This window comes from Ambystoma mexicanum, chromosome 8 (genome assembly GCF_040938575.1).
Source record: "Ambystoma mexicanum isolate Mex_15411 chromosome 8, UKY_AmexF1_1, whole genome shotgun sequence".
Lineage (NCBI taxonomy): Eukaryota > Metazoa > Chordata > Amphibia > Caudata > Ambystomatidae > Ambystoma > Ambystoma mexicanum.
In genome coordinates, this window is record NC_090929.1 from 1262592216 (window position 1) to 1262614954 (window position 22739).

Here is a 22739-nt window from a genome sequence, read left to right on the forward strand (position 1 = left end):
AATGGTCTGGTTCTTTCCATGTAGAACATGACCGCCCTGCGTACATCAAGTGTGTGCAGAGTCCTTTCTCCCAAATTGGAAGGATTTTGAAAGAACGTTGGTAGTTCTATAGACTGGTTTACGTGGAATTTAGAAATAAATTTCGGAGCAAACCTAGGGTGAGTGCGTAGAACCACTTTATCTTTGTGAACTGTAACAAAGGGGTCTAGAATAGAAAGAGCCTGAAGTTCACTTACTCTCCTGATGGAGGTGATAGCTATTAAAAAAGCAGTCTTAAGAGTAAGATGTTTAAGGGATGCTTTGTGCATGGGTTCGAATGGAGAGCCCATGAGTCTGGTAAGTACCACATTAAGGTCCCATCCGGGAGCAGGGTCAGCTATCGGGGGGTGTATTCTTTTTACTCCCTCCATGAATGCCTTTATAACTGGGATCCTCCACCACGACACTGAGTTGGGAGGTGGTGTATGCAGAAAGTGCCGCTAGGTGGACTTTAATGGAGTTAAACACTAGGCCTGAATCCAAGAGATGGGTCAGGTATAGTACCACATGTGTGGGAGAGCAGTCAATAGGGTTGATGCTTTTACTCCTGCACCAGATGACAAATCTCTTCCACTTGCTAGAATAGCAGTGGCGAGTGTTCGGTTTTCTGGCTTCCCTGAGGATGTCCATGCATCTTTGCGGGAGTTGTAGATGTCCGAACTCTATGACCTCAGGAGCCAAGCTGCTAAATTCATGTTCTGGGGGCATGGGTGCAGAGTCCTGCCCTTGTTCTGAGATAGCATGTTGTACGGGCAGGGGAGTTTTACTGGGGGAGATAGAGACATCTCCATCAAGTGAGCGAACCATGGCTGTCGGGCCCACATTGGGGCCACCAGTATCATGGTCACTTGTTCCTGGTGCATCTTGTGCACCACCTTGTTGAGAAGGGGAGTCGGGGGGGAAAAGCGTAAACAAATTTCCCTGACCATTGCATCGATAGACCGTTCCCCTTGGATTGGTTCTGGGGGTACCTGGAGGCGTAACTTAGGCATTGAGAGTTCTCCAGGGTTGCGAACAGGTCTATTTCTGGGAATCCCCATTGTGTGAAGACGTCGAAGACGATGTCTTCGTGCAGACGCCATTCGTACTCTTCGGGCAGGGGGAAATCTCTGCTGAGTCTGTCTGCTAGCAGATTGAGTTCCCCGGGTACATGTAGTGATAGTAGGAACATGTCCTGTTTGAGAGCCCACTTCCATATATTCTGGGCCAGTTTGGACAAGCCTGGAGAGTGGGTGCCCCCCTGCTTGTTGATGTAGTACATGGCTGTAGTGCTGTCCGTAAGGACCATTACTGTCTTGCCTTGTAGGTGTTCTTGGAAGGCTTTTAGTGCCTTGAATACCGCTAGTAGCTCCAGTAGATTGATGTGTTTGGATGCTACGTTCGGAGTCCACACTCCGTGAGCAGTCTGATGGGATAGGTGAGCACCCCATCCTGTGAGGGATGCGTCTGTGGTTAGAGTGGCTTCCGCCGCGGGTGTGGCAAAGGGTTTTCCTTTTTCCATGTTCCCCTTTGTCCACCACTGTAGCGAGAGAACCAAGGCCTGCGAGACCACCACTAGATCGTCCCATTGTCCGCTGGCCTGACACCACTGGCTGTTGAGCCACTCTTGCATTGGGCGCAGGCGCGCGTGAGGTACCAAATAAATACACGACGCCATCATTCCTAGCAAGCGCATTGCTTTGCGTACCGTCACCTCTCGGCCGGTCACATATTGGGGGATCTGAAACAGCATGTTTTGGACCCTCTCTTTGGAGGGGAAGACGAGGCCGTCCCTTGTTTGAATTAGAGCCCCTAGAAATTGTTTGATTTGACTGGGGTCTAGACTGGACTTCTTTTCGTTGATGGAGAAGCCCAGTTGGAACAAAAGGTCTACCGTCTTTTGGGTATTGGAGAAACATGTTTCGTAGGAGTCCCCTGTTATGAGCCAGTCGTCGAGGTAAGGGTAAACTGGGATGGACAACCTGCGCAGGTGGGCCGCAGCCACTGCCAGTACCTTTGTGAATACCCTTGGTGCTGAAGCTATACCGAAGGGTAGCACCTTGAACTGGTAGTGTTTGCCCTCTATCATGAACCTTAGGTATTTTCTGTGCGCTGGCAACATTGAAATATGAAAGTATGCATCTTTCATGTCCAATGTTGTCATGTAATCTCCCTGAGAAAGCAGCGGGATCACCTCCTGTAAGGTCACCATACGAAACTTTTGGGGTTTGTTCGCTGGGCGCAGATCTAATACAGGGCGCATGGTTAGATCCTTTTTGGGTACAAGGAAGTACACTGAATAAATACCTTCCGTTACCTGAGATAGAGGCACGACCTCTATGGCTCCCTTTTCCAGCAGTTGTTGTACTTCTTGAAGAAGGATGGCAAGATGTTCCGGTGTCAACCGCCGTCCCCTTGGGGGTCTGTAGGATGGGGAACTGTTGAATTCGATACAGTATCCGTGGGCTACGGGGGAAAGTACCCAACGGTCTGACGTTATCTCCTCCCATGCAGGAAGAAAGGATGTTATCCGGCCCCCGACCGGTGTTGCATGGGAGGGGACGCGAATCTTCGCGTCACTTGGAGTTGTTGGGGGCTTGGGAGCCTCTGGGGGTGGATCCCCGACCTCTCCCTTTGCCCCGGCGTTGGCCTCTTTGGCTGTACTGCCCACTATTGGCTTGGTAATTGGTGGCAGGGTATTGCTGATGGTGACCTTGTTGTTGCCGTTGGCCACGAAAAAAGCGCTTGTTGCCATAGCCGCGTCTGGTAGTGGGCTTAGAGATCTGGTCAAGAGTCTTGATAGTGTCGAACTCTTTTTTGGCCATCTCTAGGGCTTCATCTACCGCTTTTCCGAAGAGGTTGGCGTCCTCGACAGGTTTATTTATTAAAGACGCCTGTGTCTCCGGTTTAAAGCCTGAGTTGCGCAGCCATACATGGCGCTTTAGGAGTATTCCTTGTACCAGGGAACGTCCTGCTGTTTCTGCCGCGTCCAGAGAGTTTTTTACAATGCTCTGGTTCACTTGTGTTCCTTCGCCAATAGTCGACAGTAGGCGTGTACGTAAAGGCTCCGGTGCTTCCTCTGCGTCTTTGCGCAGTTTGGCCCACTGCGCGTCTGCGTAGCTCGCAAGCAAGGAATTGTTGTTGGCAATTCTTGCTGAGAAGGCAGCCGAGGAAGTAACTCTTTTTGCAAGGGCATATAGCCTCTTGCCCTCCTTGTCAGGGGGTGCCTCACTGGTGGAAAGTGGTACCCCTGCCCTCTTTCTAGTATTAGATACAACTAGGGAGTCCGGTATGGAATGTCCCCTAATGTAGAGCGGGTCTGAGGGTGAAGGAGCGAAAAGTTTCTCAATCCGTGGATTGACCCCTCTGATCAATGCGGGAGTGGACAGCGACGGGGTGATCCTCCTTTTAACTGAGGCAAGGAGTGGAATGGTCTGGCTGACCGGGGGTTTTTCTTTAATGACTCTTTCTACAAAGTCTAATTCTGGAGAGAGTTCTCCCGTGTCCAGTTCGAAATGCGCTGCTGCTCTGCGCAACAGTGCATTGAAAGTAGGCTGATCGTCAATTGGAGACGTGTTCCTAACTGGAGAATTATCCGGAGGAGTTAGATTTAGGGCATCAGTGTCGGAACACACTGATGGTGATTGCCAGGGGTGCGAAGGTCCTTCTCCTGGGCTAATCCCGAAGCCTTCTTCTATAATGTCTGTTCTGTCTTCTAGACATTCCTCCTGGTTCTGTCCTTCGTTGTCCATGAAATCATCTTCTTCCTCGAAGTATTGTTCCTCCCCAGTGAGGTCATATACATCTTGGAAGTCTGAGGCTGTGTCCAGCAGGGGATCGACCAGCCTCGGTTTTTTGGCTCTGGGGTCGTCTTGAGGCCCTTCTCTAGTTCTTCTGAGAGTTAGAGGGGCTTGGGTACTCAAACTTTTTCATCCTCTCCATACAGAGGTGGAGTCTCTCCATAGTTTCATGGGGTACCCCAGAGCGGTCTAGCGGGGGAAAACTCGAGTTGTCTACCTCGAAATGGCTCGACCTCTCCCAAAGCGTCGAGGAAAGTGTCCCGTCGCCCTCCTCAAAACCCTCAGGTGTGTCGGGAGACTCCCTGACTGAAGGGGGTAGTCCCTGCTTTCCTTCGGGTGTTTTCGGCGTATCCTTTGATCTATGCGTAACGCTCGACGAAATCTTCGGCGTACGCTTTTGGGCGTCGGCTACAACGATCCTGGCTAAGCTATCGGCGACATTTTTGTCGGCGGAAGCTTGAGTTTTCGACGCTATGGGTATCGAGCGCTGTACGGCGGTCTGCGCCTTCTGTTGATGCGCACCGGCCGATGGTTTGGTGGTGGCGCCCTTGTTTGCCGAAAGCCCAGTCGCAGGTCGCGGCTGCGGTTGCGAGAGGGGCTTCGAACCCGAACGGTCCGAGGAGGCCGCCGGTGGAACCTGCGTCTCCTTGGGCGCCGAAGCTCTCTTCGACTTAGACGAAGAAGAGCCATGGGTTGTGTGCTTATCTTTATGTGAATCTTTGTGTGCGTCAGTGTCGCCGGGGTGTTCATCCCCATAAGCAGGGTGTGAGCCGAGCCCGTCGGGGCCGGGGACAGACGACGAAGCGCGTAAGCACTCCTTAGAGGGGGTTTCGACTTCCGTGGCGGAGGTCGTGTCATCGCGTTCCTCGTCACTGTCGGTGGTAGCAGCGGCGGGTGAACCTTCGGCCTTCGACATCGCGTAGGCCGCCCACCTTTTAACCCTACGGTCTTTTAGAGTTTTAGGCTTCAGAAGCCGACAAGCCGCGCACCCTTCCTCTTTGTGATCGAGGGGCAAGCAGCGGTTACACCGTGAGTGCTTGTCCTTCCAAGTGAATTTGCCTTTACAAAGTGGGCAAACCCTAAATGGTGTCCTCTCCATAGCAGAGGCAATAAATCGCGATAAACACCCCCAGGGAAAGGAAGGGGAAAGGGAAAGGCATTCTCAGAAAGACCCAGAGATGTCCCACGACCCCACTCTCCCTACTGTATGTGGCCAGCGAGGCCAGGCCACGTGTTCGGCAGCGCCGAAGATTTCCTCCGCTCGACCCTCCGTCGACGATTTTGCTCGGCGGAGAACAGCTACACTGCGTCGAGGGAGTGCTGTATTAATCTTCGTAGAAGAAACGACCAAAGGTCGAGGGTTGCAATGTCTCTCGAGGAGCTCCGCGTGAAGGCGACCAGAAGCTGGGCGGAAAAAAACAATCTGAGGGACCTCGACGCGTGAGGGATTGTGGGTACAACGCACGTCACTATAGGGATAGTGTTTCAGACACGCCTGGTCGACGTCCCCTTTTCGACTACGAAAAACAAAATGCAATACTCCGCAGTGACCACTGGATGTCGGACCTATGCACAGCATGTGATTCTAAGCAGATTAACAAACATCAGAAATATATATATATATATATATATATATATATATATATATATATATATATATATATATATATATATATATATATACACACACACACACACACACACACACACACACAGGCCATTTGGGAAAAATGGTCAGCATAGGGTGCTGTACTGCAGCTGAGGAATCGGCCTGCAGATACATAGCACAAGGTAGTAAAAAAAGAAATCAATGCCACTAGCCATTCAAGTTAGTGTACACGAGAAGTGGGTTAAGGACAGGTAACACCCCCACCACCCCCCCAGCAGTCCACATAGGGTAGGGTGTTGGACCCACAAAAGAATGAGACAAAAGTAATCTTAACCCAAGAAAATGTATTTAAATATTAAGAGAAGTTCAAGGGACCCCAGTGGCACTGCACAATAAGTGCTGAGTATCACTAAGCAAAAAGCAGATGCCTATGGAGAACGAAAAATCCAAATCAGAAACACAGGGGGCGGGGGAGAAAATGGGGTAGAAAGTCCCACTCAAGAGTACAAATTAAAAGCCCAGAAAAAGAGCGGGGGGGGTCCTAAGGTGAAAGGGAATTGGGACAGACGAACAAGTTATTTCTTACCTGGTTACGTTCTTTCGATGGGATGTTCCTCTGACGTATTCCTCATCTTGATAGATTTACTTCCAGCTTGCTGGCCTCAAAACATTTTCAGTAGAGGGCGCTGCGCGCCGACGTCCCTCGAGTTAGTGTCCCGACAGCCTCCGTATCGGCGCTGACGTCATTGTGCGTATAACGAACAAGTTACTTACCTGTACTGTTCTCCAGCATGGGTCTGGCATGGATTCACATGCTCATGAATATTCCCCGTCAGGCTGGGAATCCTCGGTAAAGGGAAAAAAAAAAATCAATATCAGTTTCGTTTCTGATCTGTCTTTCTCAGTAGTAACCAATCACTGGTCTCTGGGTCATACTGCCCCCAGCCAATGACTGCCCTCTCCCTAAGCCCCGCCTCTGGCAGCCATCTTCAGATTTGGTAGCATGCAAAGTGGCAGTATGACCAAGTGAAGAGCCGTAGAGGGGCAGGGGGGAGGGTTTGCATGTGAATCCATGCCAGACCCATGCTGGAGAACAGTTACAGGTAAGTAACGTTTTCCTTCTCAAGCACGGGGTCTAGCATGGATTCACATGCTCATGAATATAAGAATACATAGCAGTACACATGCACAACCACGGGAGGTGGCAAGGCTCAACATTAAGCATTACATAAAATGTAACTAAGCATCTTTTACCTCCTCACCAGGTTCACCTTCAGCGAACAGGTTGCGCAGCACTGCCTGGCCAACCCTGGACTCCTCCCTGGAATCCTGGTCGACGCAGTAGAATCTCGTGAAGGTCTGCGTCGACCTCCACGTAGCAGCCCTGCAGATGCCCAACAGGGGCACTCTGTAACGCTCACCTGATTCTCGCAGAGGCGCCGGTCTTGACTGGGCGACTACCGTATCTTCAAAGGTGATGTGTAGCACCCGGTTGGCTCTTTGGGCTGGACCTCTGTGCACTGTATGCCTGACGTGTAGAGTAAGATGTCTGCAGATAGAAAATATGGGGTTAATGAACTGGGGTTATTGGGGTGTCCCTATCTCTTTCCTCTTCTCCTCTCCTGTAGACCCCCAAAGGTTAACGCTCTCACCTTAGGTAAGTGAATGCCGAGCTCTCCATCTGCCTCGGGGCAGGGTGCTGTAACCAGTTTCTTCACTGGATAGGTAGCGCAGGCCTCTTGACTTCAGAGGACTGCTGTCCGTCGTTTACTGCACGAACGGTAAGTTTCGAGTCATTCAAATGTCTTTAAAGTCTTTAGTAATGATGTCTCTTGTTTTGCAGGGTGCCGGCAATGGCGGATGACGGGCTGAAGTGAGTTGAAGATGGAGCCCGTGTGATGAATAGAAGCGCCTGGAAGCACATAAGTAAGCGCTTGTTGCCTGCTTCACTATGCGCTCTAACTGTCTTTTTATTTTGCAGGTACGAGTTCGGAGCGGCTGCAGGGTGCCGGAATACCCACTGGATTAGATGTGGAAAGGAGTCATGGCACGTGAGTATTAAAGTTCCCCAATGTCTTTAAACGCACCTTGTTTTGTCTTTCAGGTGCGGGATGCAGCGCCGAAGAGTAGGTAAGCCTTTGCCTTTCAGATGCCGGAATGCTAACTTGTTCTTTCTTGTCTTTATAGGTGTTGCTGAAGACTGGATTCAGGATAGTAAGCCTTTGCCTTTCAGATGCCGGAATGCTAACCTGTTCTTTGTCTTTATAGGTGTTGCTGAAGACTGGATTCAGGATGGTAAGCCTTTTTCCTTAGGCCCAGGACCGGATGCAGAAGACACAATGAGCGTTCTGCTGCAGAGGTTGCAGAATAACGCAAAGCAAGATTCATCCACCGGGTGTGGTTTAAATAGCCTCCTGTAGTGCTTAGTTGTCTCCTTCCACAGCCACGCCTAAGTAAGAAAAGAGTTCCTGGTAAGAAAAGAGTTCCTGCCTTCCAGAAGAGTTCCAGTGTTCTGAATCTAGGGAGTGGCTCCAGCCCCACCCAACAGGAAAAGTAGTTCCAAACAGAAGAGGATCAGAGGCTCAACTGGCAGGCAAGTAAGCAGCATGGTCTGCTGAAGGTAAGTCCACCCAAGCATTATGAGCCCGGCGCTTCCAGCGCTGGGACTGGGCATATTTATGAGCCTGGTGCCACTGGCGCCAGGACTGGGTCCAAAAGGTCCCAATTGGGACTGGTTGGCACTCGGAACCTGGGTTATGGATCTGCTTCCAAGGGAGTTGGGAAAACCCTGACCTTTTGGAAGCAGAGATCATGACACACACTAGTGGTAGCAGCGATCGCTCTGGTCGAGTGGGCTCTCGGACTGCCGGTTTGCCAACCGATGATGCAGCCGGAGAGCCATCTGGAAATGGAAGTCTTCGAGAGAGCCTTCCCTTGGTTCACAGGTCTAAAGTACAAACAGCACTGATGAAGACTTTCTTTGGTCCACATAGAACTTCAGCGCTCTAGCCACATCAAGTGCTCTCGGCCAGAGACGGGAAGAAAACAGGTAACACCAAGGGCTCATTGAAGTGGAAGTCCGACGGCACCTTGGGCATAAACGAGGGGTGCGTCCTCAGCACCACCCTCGTGTCGTGAAAAATTAAGTATGGAGGCTTGCAGGGTAGGGGCTGGATCCCTCCCACTTGCTGTGCAGAGGTGATGGCCACAAGAAACTGAGTCTCCCACTACAGGAATTTCAGCAGCTCCGAATGCAGGGACTCGAATGGTGCCCCCATGAGCCTGGTCAGTACCACGTTGAGTTCCCACACTGGGGCAGGGGCCTTCACCGGTGGGAACAATCGGAACAATCCCTTCATGAATTCCTTCAGGCGATGGTACCACAAGGACGCCCGTCCTGTGGTTCTGGTGTATCAGGAGATCGCAGCCAGATGTATGATGAAGGTGTGAGCCAGGCCAGCGAGAGTAGATACGGCAGCATTTGAGGGGCCGTAATCTGTAGAGGGTTCATCTTCTGTGCCCGGCACCAGACAGAACCTCTTCCACTTCTGTCCGTAGCACGAGAGTTGAGGACGCCCTGGCTTTTGCAAGGACCTCTCTGCAGTCAGCCGGGATATCGTACCCTCCAAACTCTAGTGCTGCAGGAGCCAGGCCTGAAAGTTCAGCGACCCCGGGTCGTGATGAAGTATGGCGCATCTTTCTCTGGAGAAAAGATTCGCGTCTGTCGGCAGCTTGACTGGTGGGGACCCTGACAAGTCCAGAAGGTCCGGGAACCAGATCTGCCTCGGCCACACCAGTGCGACCAGGATCATCCTGCACCAGGACCTCTTGAGCTGGTTGACAAGTCGGAGCAGCAATAGCAACGGAGCAATGCATAAAGGATCAAGCCTTCCCAGGTGAACGAGAAAGCATCGCCCATGCTCCTTGGCTGGGCAAACCTGCTGGCAAACCTCTGGCACTTGGAGTTCGTTGTCGCGAACAGGTCGATCTGGGGTCACCCCGACCCCCTCGTTGGAAGAGTCGATCCACTTGGTCGTCCTGACGTAGTTCCCACTCATCGCACGAGCACAGTTCCCTGCTGTGTGAGTCGGCGATGGTGTTTATCCCATCCAGATGAAGGCACCAGAAACATCCCTTGGGCGACGGCCCAATACCACAGATCCTGGGCTTCCTTGGAGAGGGCTGGGGATCTGGTTCCTCCCTGCTTCCGGATGTAGAACATCGGGGTGGTGTTGTCGGTGAAAATTCTCACCACCTGCCCTTGAGGGACGGGGAAAGGACCCGAGGGCCCAGAACACTGCCTGGAGCTCCAGGATGTTGATGTGGAGCTTCTCCTCCGGGAGCCAAAGGCCTCTTGCGTGAAGATATCTGGTGTGTGCTCCCCACCCTTCCAGGGAGGCATCCGTCATCACCGTTATCTGGTGGGATGGGGTCTGAAAGTCTGTGCCTGCTGTCAGATGAGCGTGGGTGCCCCGCCACCGGATCGCTCGTTGGAAGGTCACGAGCGGAATCCCGTCCTCGAAGCTGCCCGTCGCTTGGATCCAGCGGGAGTTGAGGAACTCTTGCAGACGGCGCATCCGAAGCCTGCACAGGCGTACGAGATACATGCAGGACATCATCCCGGGGAGGGATTTGATGGACCCCACGCTGGCCACGTCTGCGGCCAGCAGGCGGTGCACCTTGCCCAGGATGGCCTTCGTCCTTTCGTCCGACAGTGAGGCTAGGTGCGCCACTGTGTCAAGCTTTGCTCCCACAATAAGTGCGACTTGCGACGGGACCAGGTGGGATTTGGGAAAGTTGATGGAGAATCCCAGGCCCGTGAGCAGCTGGATGGTCTTTGCTATGTGATCCATGGCGAGCTCCTTGTCCCTGCTCGGATGAGCCAGTCGTCCAGGTAGGGGTAGACGTGGATCCCCGCAGGCGCAGCCGCACCGCCACCGGTGCGAGGCACTTGGTGAGCACCCTGGGTGCCGACTTCAATCCGAACAGGAGGGCCTTGAACTGGTAGTGCCGTCCTTGGATCGCGAACCTGAGGAACTTTTCGGTGACCTTCCAGAATGGGGATGTGGAAGTACGCATCCTCCAAATCCAACGACAGGAAATCGCCCTCCTCCAGTTGCCCGAGCACATGCTGGAGGGTGACCATCCGGAACTTCTGTGCCTTGATGTACTTGTTCAGCTGTCCCAGGTCCAGGATGGGGCGCCATCCTCCTGTCTTTTACTAGGAAGTACCTTGAGTATACTCGAGCCCCGGAGCCTCTTTGGGACAAGCTCAATGGCACCTTTTCTGAGCAACGCCCTCAACTCCAAAAGTAGTTGAGGGACGCGATTTTCCTTCCTGACCACAGGTGGAATGCAGGGGCACCTTTTTAGAAATTCGAGGGCGTGCCCCTGGGCCAGGGCGTCCAGCACCCACCGGTCGGTGGAGATGGACTCACACGCTGACATACTTCGCCAGCCGGCCTCCCACTGGGGTGCTTCGGGTGGGGGCCCGACCCCCCTGTCGGTTCAATCTTGCTTGGCGGACGCCTTGGCCTCCCTGGCGACGACGGCCCCGGCTTGCCTCGTCCTCTATAGGCTTCCTGCGACGAGGAGCGGGCCGCTTGGCAGTATGTAGAGGAGCCATCGCCGAATCCCTTGGAGGCACCCTGCTTGCCTCCAGCCCTCCGAAAGGACGGCCTCCGCTGCCGGAGAACACCTAGGGGCCTAGCAGTCTGTGTCCGTCTTGATGGCTTGAAGGGACTCATCTACCATTTTCCCAAACAGGTTGTCGAACGGCATGTCCAGCACCTTGGCTTGTACATCCTGGCGTAAATCTGTTGCCTTGAGCCAACCTCGTCGTCTAAGGCAAACACCGTTGCCTAGCTGGCGGAAACCGGTGTCGGCAATGTCCGTTGCCACCGTAATGGAGTGGTCCAACGCCACTTCGCCTTCTTGCAAGATCTCCAGGGCCTCGGCCCTCTTGTCATCCGGTAGGAAGTGCAACAGGGGGGCGATCTTGTACCATAACTCCCCATCGTAGCGGGCCACGATCGTGAGGGCGGTGGCCACCTTAATCGTTGCCGACGAGTTAACTAGTCGCCCCATTGCATCCAGCTTCTTCCCTTCGCAGTCCGGCAGGGAAGTTGACGTTGAGACCGATGCACCCCCCCCCCCCCAACCCCCTGCTTTCTCCTTGGCCACCGCCGAGACAACCGAGTCCAGGGTAGGTTGAGCCTTAAGGCACAAGGGCCGCGTTGGGGACCCGGTACTTCTAGTACCGATCCTTCTTGGCAGGCGTCGTAGACCGGTTCTTGAGAAGGGCGAGACCCTCGTCCCAGATGTCATCCAGCAGAGGCACGGCGAGGACCGACTTCCTCCTGGCCTCGCGCCGTTGGTAAAGGAAACCTTCCTTTGCTTCGGGGCAGAGCTGAAAAAGCTTGGATGCCCTGGCAATCATTGCATGGAAAGATCTGATCTCAGCGGACGGGGAGGCCCGGGCTGGGAGCTCCGTCCCATCGTCTGTTCCCGTGTCATCCCCAGGGACGGGGGTAAAGGCAGAGCAGGTTGTGAGGGCTGAGAAGGCAGGGCGGATCCATCTTCTCTTGTTTGAGGGGCTCCATCTCTGAACATAAGGATTGTATTGCCAACAAAATGGCCGCCGAGTTATCCTGCAGCTTCGGAATAGCGGCTGTCTAGGACCCTCGCCGGTGCCGCCGTCACTCAGTCACCCTCGTCAGGATCCCTCCTGTGGGGATGGGCCTCGTCGAGGCCCTCTAGGACTTCTGCCAGCTCCTCCTTGGAGGTGGTGTCCGTGTCCAGAATGGCCACCGCCATCCCCACTCTTTTTCCGCCAAGGTCTTCACGGGGGTCTTTTCGATGGGTCTGAAAGAGGCTTCCCTCCGGAGGCAGGGAGACTCTGGGCTTCAAGGTCGCCTCCACTGGTGTCGCCTCCACTGGCTGCGCCAGGGCCGCCGCAACTCCTTCGATAGAGGCCTTGGCCGGGTGAATCAAGGCCTTCACCGCCTTGGTGCGCTTAACCTTCACCTTGGAGGGGGTGGGGTCACCGCCCCGCTCCCCCTCCACCGAATCCTTCGAGATCGACCGGGGCCTCTCCAGAGGCTTACCCGGGAGCTCGGATTTCCTCTTCCCCGAACCAGAGCGCTGGCTCGTGGTTGGTGCCGGGGAAGGCGCGCCCTGCCTGGCAGCCAAAGAGCCCAACCGTTCGGCGCTCCTGGTGCCTGTGGACTTGCGCTGCTTGCCTTCTGTTGGGTCGCCGGAGCACCCTCACAGGACTTGGAATACTGCTTGGACTTCTCACCTGACGACTCCTTCCTTCCAGCCAGTTGGAGACGCGAAGGCGTCAGTCCCCGATGGTCCGTTCCGACATGTTAACGCACAGTCCTTCTCCATGTGCGTTTTGTCTTCATGAAGGCAGTAGAGACATTTCGAATGCTCGTCCTCCTTGAACACATTCTGTGGTTGGCATCCAGGGCAGACCCTGAACAGCTTTCCGGGCGTCGAGCTTCCTTTCTCCTGGGCCATAATCGGGTAGGCCGCAGAAACTTCTGGAAACCTCCAAGTAGGGTAACTCGACAAAATCTTCACCCTTGAGGGGCGTAGAAAAATACGACACGGATCCCCGTTAAGCGGATGTAGAGACGGAGCTTGAGCCTCTATTCGACCGAAAAATGAGAAATTCCTCTTTGAAAAGCGCGAAAAACGCAGCAAAAGCTAGAGCTAAACACAAGGACTCCCAACACTTGAGCGTGCGGTAAAAATCTGAAGATGGCTGCCAGAGGCGGTGCTTAGGGAGAGGGCAGTCATTGGCTGGGGGCAGTATGACCCAGAGACCAGTGATTGGTTACTACTGAGAAAGACAGATCAGAAACGAAACTGACCTTTTTCTTTACCGAGGATTCCAAGCCTGACAGGGAATATTCATGAGCATGTGACTTCATGCCAGACCCCATGCTGGAGCAATGCACTCGCGCAGCGTCCGTTGCTCAGTTCCGTTTTGAAGCTTAAGAGTAGCTGTGCATGAATTGGTTATCGACCTTGAAGGAGCGTATTCTGCAACCACAAGGGAGGTTTTACTGAGGGGATGGATGGAAGGGGCGATAAGGAATACAGAGGAACATCCCATCGAAAGAACATTACCAGAGTAAGAAGTAACTTGTTCATCTAAGGGATTGTGTCCGCTGACGTATTCGTTATCTTGATAGATAACGAAAGCAGTAGTGTATAAACTGAGGTGGAGTAAAATTGTCATATTCCCTAGAGTGTAACACAGCTTTGCCAAATAGTCTCTTGGCTAGAGGAGGAATCCAGATTGTAGAATTTTGTAAAGGTATGTGCGGACGACCATGTGGCAGCCGCACATATGTCTCCAATCGGTACCCCTCTTTGGAGGGCCGAAGAGACTGCGCTACCCCTGGTTGAATGAGCCCTAAGGTTTTGAGGGGGCTCTTTCCCTGCCAGTTTGTAACATTCTAGAATGGCTAAAATAATCCATCTGGAAATGGTCTGTTTTGTGATTGGCAATCCTAATTTGTGCCTTGTGTAACCTATGAACAGTTGGTCTGCTTGCCTAATCCTAGCAAGTCTGCCAATATATAAACTCAAGGTTCACCTTGGATCCAGCCTATGCAGCCTCTCTTCCTCGTTCCCTGGATGGGGGAGGAGGATTGAATGACGGTAAGGTTATTTTCTGAGTGATGTGGAATTCAGAAACCACCTTTGGGAGGAAATTAGGCTTCACTTGGAGGACAACCGTCTGTGAAACATTGTATGAGGGGGTTTACAAGATAGGGCTTGTAGTTCACTCACCCTCCTGGCAGATGTCAAAGCCACTAATAAGAGTTTTAAGGGTGAGAAGGGTTTACAAGATAGGGCTTGTAGTTCACTCACCCTCCTGGCAGATGTCAAAGCCACTAATAAGAGTTTTAAGGGTGAGAAATCTTAACGAACAAGAGTGGAGTGGTTCAAAAGGAGTACCCATCAGGAAATTTCAGACTAAATTTAAAGTCCCATAAGGGAACTTGGAACGGTCTCGGGGAAAGACATTAGTTAACCCCTTCAGAAATTGTACTACTAAGGGTAATTTGAAATATGATGGCTCCTCTGCAGTGTGCTTGAAGATCGATAGTGCTGCGAAGTAGCCCTTGATCGTACCAACTTGAAGACTTGAATTTGCCAAATAGAGTAGAAAGGATAACACCATTGGTGTACCACATGAAAATGGTTCAATATTCTTTTCTCTACACTAGCTGCAAAATTTGTTCCAATGGCAGCGGTAAAAGTCTTTGTTGCTGGCCTTCTGGCTGAAAGCAACACCTCCATGACGTCATCTGGGGGTCCTAATCCTTGTATCTCAACCTTTCAGAAACCAAGGTTGAGGGTTCTGATATCTGGATGGAGAACCTGACCTCCCTTCTGTGAGAGAAGATCCTCCCTGTGTGGAAGACGAATTGGAGGGCAGATGGACATGTCCAGAAGGTCCGGGTACCACGTTCTCCTGGCCCAGTCTGGGGCAATTAGGATAATATAGTCTTCCGGAATCTTCTCAACCTCCTGATCATCTGAAGAATGACAGGGACTGGAGGAAACACGTACAGAAGTGGAAACTCCGTCCACTACTAACGCGTCCCCTAGAGCGCCTCTCGGGGGAAATTCCCTTCAATAAAACTGATTGCACTTCCTGTTGATACTGGTGGCGAACAGATCCACTTCAGGTTTTCCCCAAAGGGCGAAGATCTCTTGAAGGACTTCCTGAGCTATCCCCAACTCGTGAGAGACTGCTCTGCCTGCTCAGAGCGTCCGTCAAGTTCTTCTCTCCGGCTAAGTGAACTGCCGATAGAGATTCCTTCTTGAATTGCCCAAAACCAGAGCTGCATCGCCTCTCTACACAGTGGCAGTGATCCTACGCCTCCCCTTTTGTTGAGGTAGTTCATGGCCACTGTATGGTCCATCATTATTAGGACATTTTTCTCTTGTACAGATGGCAGAAAAGCCTTCAGCGCTAGTCTGATAGCTCTCAGCTCCAACAGGTTGATATGTAGTCTGGACTCCGATGGAGACCAACGACCGCTGATGGTCAAGTCGTTGGCATGGGCTCCCCACCCCGTGAGTGAGGCATCCGTGACTACTGTTATCTCCGGCCATGGTTGCCAAGAGTGCTCCTTTCAAAATGTTCTCCCGACAGGCTCACCACTGAAGGTCTTGAGCCACTTTGTCTGGAACCTGAAGGAGATCTGTCATTTTTCCTGAGAATTGCGACCACTGAGTTCTTAGTGCCCACTGCAGAGATCTCATTCTCAGGCGAGCCTCTGGCACAAGGAAGATGCAGGATGCCATGAGGCCTAGAAACCTCAAAAATTCGAAGGCTGGGAGACGTTGGGCATTTTGAAACTTGGTAGCCACCTGCAGAATATCTTGAGCCCTCGCCTCTGGTGGCAAGGCTTTCCCCAGGGAAGTCTCTAGGACGGCTCCGATGAACTCGTCTCTCTGTGATGGTATCATCTGTGACTTCCAGTTTGTGAAGAAGTGGCAGACAATCTGGTTGGATCTGAGCTTGTTCCGAAGATACTGCTTTGATCAACCAATCGTCTAGGTAGGGGTAGACATGGATCCCTTACCTCCTTAGACTTGCAGCCACTACGGACATAAGCTTGTTGAAGACCCTCGGGGCGGAGGTCAGCCCAAATGGCAGACCTCGAAATTGATAGCGAGTTGCCAATTGTGAACCTCAGGTATTTCCTGTGTTTGAGATGGATTGGCACATGGAAATAAGCATCCTGGAGGTCTAGAGATACCAGCCAGTCCTGAAGCTGGAGGGCCTGAAGGATCTGAGAGTTACCACCTTGAACTTGTCCTTCCTGAGGAATTTTTTCAATTCTTCTAAGTCCAAGATGGGTCTCAATCCTCCGTCCTTCTTCGGTATCAAGAAGTAGGGGGAATACCAACCCTTGTTCCTCTCCACTACAGGTACCGGTTCTATGGCACCTTTCTCCAGCAGGTCTAGAATCTCCTGCAAAAGGAGCGGATCTGGAAACTTCAAAGAGTTGTTCCCCGACTGAGGGGTGCGTAGAAAAGGCAGACAGTAACCTTGGGCAACTGTCTCCAATGCCCACGCATCTGACGTAATAGCCTGCCATTCCGTCAGATGTTGAGTTAACCTGCCCCCTACTGGTGTCTTGTGAGGAGAGTCCTGGTTTAGAGGCGGCTGATGCAGGTGGCGAGGGTAAAGAGGTACCTGCTGCTGCAGCTTTTGTACTTTTAACCCGTCCACCTCGGGTGAATTTCTTTTGGCCTCTGAGCCTGCTGTCCTCTGCCTTTCCCAAATGCGGAATAAAAATGAAAGGACCTACCTCTCCAAGAGGTTCCTGAGGGGCGATAGGGAGTTTGACGGATTGCAGCTCCAAGGGATTTTGCTGCTGCCTTGGATGTTAGTAACTTTTCTAGGCTGTCATCAGCCTTACCAAATAAGTCGGCAAAGGGCATATTCAAAAGTCTGGCCATACATCTGCAGCAAAACCAGTCGCAGCCATGCAAATCTGCGGATTGTAGTACTTGCCGCCATGGCCCTGCTGATACTGTCAGCAGAATCAATGCCAGTGAAGGGATTCGCACATTGCGACTTTACCATCTTTAAAGATGTACAGAATAGCTTCCCTTTCTTCTCCTTCCGGGAGGCAGTCAGCCGCTGATAAACACTCTCAAAGTGTATGGCTGAATCTTGCGAGCGTACAAGTAGCATTAATGGATTTAAGTGCCATGCTACACGCAGCAAAACCTTTTTTGACATAGCGTCAAATCTCTTATCCAGTCTTGTGGAACTGTAGGGTATGCAGATCTACTGTTCGATGAAGTTGCTGCATGAACAACCAAACTCTGGAGTTGGATGTTGGACAAATATTCAGGGTCAGAATATTTGGCAGATAGTTGTTAACTGCCGTGATAACCTCAGGAGTTTCCCAGTTGGCCGATATTGTCCTCTGTAATGCAGTATGAAATGGAACCACAGGATCTTCCTGTGGGCCTTTAATTAAGATGTCTGTAAGATCATCCTTTTGAAAAGCAGGTGAAGGTGTAGACCAACCCATGACTTCTATCATTCTGGCCATTTAAGTTCTATAAAGGGGTCTCAGCATGTTCCCCTGGGTCTGGTTTGGCAAATTCTACTTCTGGGGAAGTATCTAACTCACTTGCATCATGCAAGGATTCTTGAAGGTCTTTCAACTTATTTTCTTCAGAGATAAATTCCTCTGGTACAGGTGTTGTAGTTCTCTGCAACCCAAAAGGTCTTTCCTGATCAGAATCCTCACTTTCATAAATAGAGGACAAGTCTCTGAAATAAGACCTTGGAAAAGACTTAAAACCCATTTCTAAAGCAGAAGATGCCAAGCTTTTAGTAACCGGTTGAGAAAACGATGTCGACGCATAAGTCAAAGGCTTCGAAGAAACCGAAAGGCGTTGAAAAGGTATGAAGCGACCTCGAAGAACTAGAGAGGATCGGAATCCTACTTGGAGTCATCGAGGTCATGGTGGAAGCCCTTGGTATTACTGACGGCAAAATAGTGACAGCCCTAGGTTAGTTTATCCTTTATCGGCGTAGACATCGAGGACGGCGTCGATTCGACTGATCTATGCGTCGATTTATGAGTCGAAGGGGCCTTCGACGATGGCGTCAATGATGGTCTTACTGCCTTTGCGCGAGGCTTCGTGACGCTCTGGCAGTTTCTTTCTCCGGGTGCAACGACTTGCAGAGTTTCGAATTTTCATGTCTTTCACTCAGGGTATCACCTTTAGCCATTTCAGGAGGGGGGGGGGGGGATTTCTCCCACTTAGCTGGAGAGCTGTGTTTTGCGGGCAGGTGACCCTTTCCGGGGAAACAGAAGACGAAGAGGGAGCTCTTTGATGCCTCTTTTTGATGGCATCTGCTTCAAGACCTCGAACGAGAAGGTTTCCTGTGACGGCGAGGAGACGAATGTCTCGACTCTGCCGAGGAAACTTTCGAAGGAGTAGAAGTTTTAACAGTCTTACCTCTTTCGAGATTCCCCTTACACTCCTTCAAGGCTTTCGCCATCATGGACATACAGTCCTCGCATTCTGAACAATGGTGCTCCAATCCCGGGCACCACAAACAGATCCTGTGAGGATCCGTCAACGACATTTTCTTTCCACAATCTTGACACTTTGAAGCCGGACCGTGGGGTCGACGGTTCAGATGAGGAAGCAAAGATATACTCAAGGAATAAGTAGAACCTACTTGAATAACGACCTGAGCAACACGATTCCGAGGCCCACGAAGCACGGAAAAACGGAACTGAGCAATGGACGCTGCCCGAGTATTTATACGCATGACGTCGACGCCGATACGGAGGCTGTTCAGGGACACTATCTAGTGATGACGCGTAGCGCCCTCTACTGAAAACAATTTCCGGGGCCAGCAAGCTGGAAGTAAATTAAGATAAGGAATACGGAGGACACAATCCCTTCGAAATTGAAATTCTCTGTAACCAAGAGTAAAAGGGTGAGGGGACAGAAAAAGAAAAATCCCACTCAGCCAGGAACACGAAAAAAGTTGAACAAAACGTTCTGGGGATGACCGGTAAGGAAGATTGGTTATAGAAATGGAAATTGGAAATCTTATCCAACAATGGCTCACCCACCTCCATACATATGTAATAAACCCACCCATCAACACCTCCATTAGAATACAGGAGTCCCTCAGGCATTTGCATAATCGTACTCTTTCGACTCCTACTCCCTTGACAAGTTGTCACAGCACCCCCTCACTCACCTGATTAACAATGGGGCTGCTGTTAAGGACCTAGCCACCACTACCTAGCATCGTGCTGGCTAAAAATGCACATGCATTTTAGAAATTCTTTTCACCTAGTCGACTAGCCTTCCAAAGGGCATTCATCCCTACAGCGCTTAGGACATACCAAGGCAGTAGGCGCTGTACAAATGCCATAACAAAGTCATTGTAATTGAAGCCAGTTACAATTAAAAAGAGGTAAATGAATTACCATTGTGTTGATTTTGACGTAGAAACTTCCGGACAATTTTTTTGAACTGCAGAATAGCATCATCATCTGGGACTTCAAGACCAGCAGTTGGCAATTTCTGGTAGCTTACACCTTTAGGCAAATCCTGGAGGTTAAAGTATGGTTAATGATTGAACAAAAAATTAAGCCACAAAAGCTCACAAAACAAATTGCTCAAATAGTTACCTTCACTTCATAGTAGCGATTGGTGTTCGTTAGGTCAATAACTAATCCAAGTTCTTCCCCCTGAGCTCTAATTTCAGCTATCAAATCTTTGGGTGTAAATTTTTGATTTGGACTGAGTCTCTGGTTTATCACCTACAAAACAAACAATTATGTTAATTCATTCTTGCACCATGACTTTAGTGCATCCAGACGGATATGTGCAGTGTGGGAAATCAAACAAATCTTACACAAGCACAGAAAAACATGAAGCATCTATGCATGGGCACAACTCAGGCTTTACTCACAATATACAATGCTTTTATAACTCAATCCACACGTGGATCATAAAAGCAATTGGTGAGCAGGGATGGTGGACAAGGCGTATGCAAAGTAAACAATGGCACAGAAGACAAAGGATTTTAAATTTAGCTTTGTGGGCCTTAGGGCTGGCCCTCATCTCCCTTGGAATCCAACCCCGAACCCAGGCATCAGAAATCCCCACATTGGTGCTACCAATTGATAAACCCTAATACCTAATAACTGCCTTTGGCTACCAAGGTTTACCCCAAGCACAGGCTTTGGGGACTAGGAGGTACTTTAAAATGGCAGTTGTGCCAATGTGGCCTCAAAGGACAGCCCAGTCTGAAGTAGTTTAAGCTGCAGGCAATAGAAGTAACCACCAATGTTGGGACAGCCAAACACTGAGCTGAGATACTGAGGCAGCAAAACACCACTCATCCAGAAAGGTACGCTATCCAGGGGACTCCCCTGCCCAAAGGAGCTTGGTTTAGTAAGATTGTGGAGGAAGTGGCATCAGCAAGGAAACTGTCCCAAAATGGAACAGCCAAGACAACCATCAAGTACGACTAGAGGGTGGGGAGGGACCAAGGGAGCAGACATGGTCTATCCATGATGGGTAGGTAGGATCCAACCAATATGGCCAGCCCATCTTTCCAACAGCCCCCGCCCCAGCAATTTAGGCAACAATCTGGGAAAGAAGCAGGCCTCTCACTAATATGTTATATCACACGAATATACCAAGACAGTCCACCAGTTACAGGACAAGGATTTAGTCAGCTAACCAATCTGACGGGTGCTAAACACCACAGCCCACAGAATGGGATTTGGGATGTCATAACCGTAAGTAGCTTATACGATTTCAGAGTGAGCCACATCAGTTTTAAACCTATCCCAGTGCCCACCACCCAAGGAATGGTGCAACAAAAATGGCTGCGTGGAGGCTGAAAATATGCACACCCACTTGGCTACTTATCTGGCAAACATGGCTAATAAAGAAAAAACACTTCTCTGCAAAGTCTTTAGTCCATCCTGTAGTGAAAAGGAGGCTGCCTAAATAACACGCCTAGCCCTGGTAGACATAAGCTACTGGGACATAAAATCAAAGCATTGCAGTGACAGGCATTCTAGAAGTTTATTACCTACAAAAATAAAGTAACCAGGGAAGCTAATAAAAAAAGTTTGGGGACAGATGTTGGGTAGGATTCTGCACCAATAAAGCGGTGCGCACCTGGCAAGCATGCAAATAAGTTTGCCATGACCATGCAGATACTTCCTGGTCTGAACTAAAACCCTGGAATGGCCTAGTGTCTAAATGACTCGCAAATAGGTCAGGTTGCAAGCTGGCCAGGTATACGGCCAGGTATACTTTCCCATTGCAAATCCAAGAGCATGCCACTCGATCTTTCCGTCACCAGGATGGAGCCAGCTACTCTCCCTCCCTCCCTCTGCAATGGGTACCACACAAGCAGTACTTCCCAGCGGTCCCTGCTGCAACATTCTTCTTCCAACAGCCAGGTCAGTCCTTCTGTGGACATGCCACATAATGCCTGGAGCGCCATGGGTAGATGCTCCGTCCCTTGGGCTCCCAAGAGTATGGGCAAGCTATCTGAACAGAAGTACAGGGGGGGGGGGCACTAGACCCAAAACCAAGGGCTACCAGCTGCAGTGATCTTTGCGCATCGGGTGACAGCCTTAAGCAACGTTTGATAGTAAGTGCACCATTGTATGTTACCATGGCCTTGTATGGGAGGAGTTAATAGCAGTCACATTTTAGCATGCAACTGTTTACTTATGAAATCGCACACTTCTACTGTAGTATGGTTAGATAAGATTGTCACAGCAAATTATAAATCTTCGTGACCTGTGTCAACCACAAACCTTTTGCTTTACTGGTGGATTTGTCCCTATACCTGCGGGACGGGAAACCTTTCCACACTCCCAGAATCTTTCACTCTTTATGGGTGTCATTTTGAGTGTCTTTAATTTTATCCCTTGGCAATGGCACCCCTCCACCTTTTAACTTTCTCTGGCTAACCTTGTGAGAACTACAGTTTCCAAGGGTAGAAAGGATCTTTGGAACCCTTTTACATTTTGTTAGTGAAATCAGCACACCCCACCTTAGGTGGAGTGCTGGGGGAGATGCAATGTATCCCCCTTTAACATTTGCTTTCCTTTAACTCCTCCCTGGAATCCCTATTGATGCAGTAGAACTTCGTGAAGGTGTAGGTCAACCTCCATGCAGCAGCCCTGCAGCCGTAGCAGGGGCACACCAGACAGGACTGCTGTAGTTGCAGCGATCGCTCTGGCCAAGTGGCCTCTGACAGCCAGGCACCAGTCGGTCTGCCAACCAGTGACAATGGGTGATGCAGCCGGAGCGCCACCTGGAAATGGAAGCTTTGAAGAGGGCCTTCCCATGGTTCACAGTGCCAAAGTGCACAAAAAGTTGCGACGTCTTCCGGAAACTTTCATGCAGTCCACATAGAACTTCAGCGCTCTAGCCACATCCAGCGAGTGTAAAGACCTCTCAGTCGGTGACGAAGGCATCGGGAAGAATACAGGTAACACCAAGGGCTAGTTTAGATTAAAGGCCGACAGGACCTTGGGCATGGAGGGGTGCGTCTGTAGCGCCACCCTCGTCTCATGGAATGTCAAATAAGGTGGTTTACAAGAGAGGGCCTGGATCTCTCCCACTCGTCATGCAGAGGTGTTGGCCACAAGAAAAGCAGTTTTCCATGACAAAAATTTCAGTGTGCCGAATGTATAGGCTCGAACGGAAGACCCATGAGCCTAGTAAGCACCACATTGAGCTCCCAC

At 50.9% G+C, this 22739-nt stretch overlaps 1 protein-coding gene across 2 annotated transcripts in view; it reads right to left on the reverse strand.

Moving 5' to 3' along the window:
• LOC138472955 (uncharacterized) overlaps positions 1-22739 on the reverse strand; it is a 202651-nt gene that overhangs the window by 115421 nt on the left and 64491 nt on the right. For both annotated transcript variants that reach the window (XM_069611380.1, XM_069611381.1), the window contains 2 exons: positions 19647-19778; positions 19443-19566 (listed from right to left, as the gene is read on the reverse strand). In XM_069611380.1, the coding sequence (XP_069467481.1) occupies positions 19443-19566; positions 19647-19778 (256 nt within the window). The remainder of the gene's footprint in view (positions 1-19442; positions 19567-19646; positions 19779-22739) is intronic.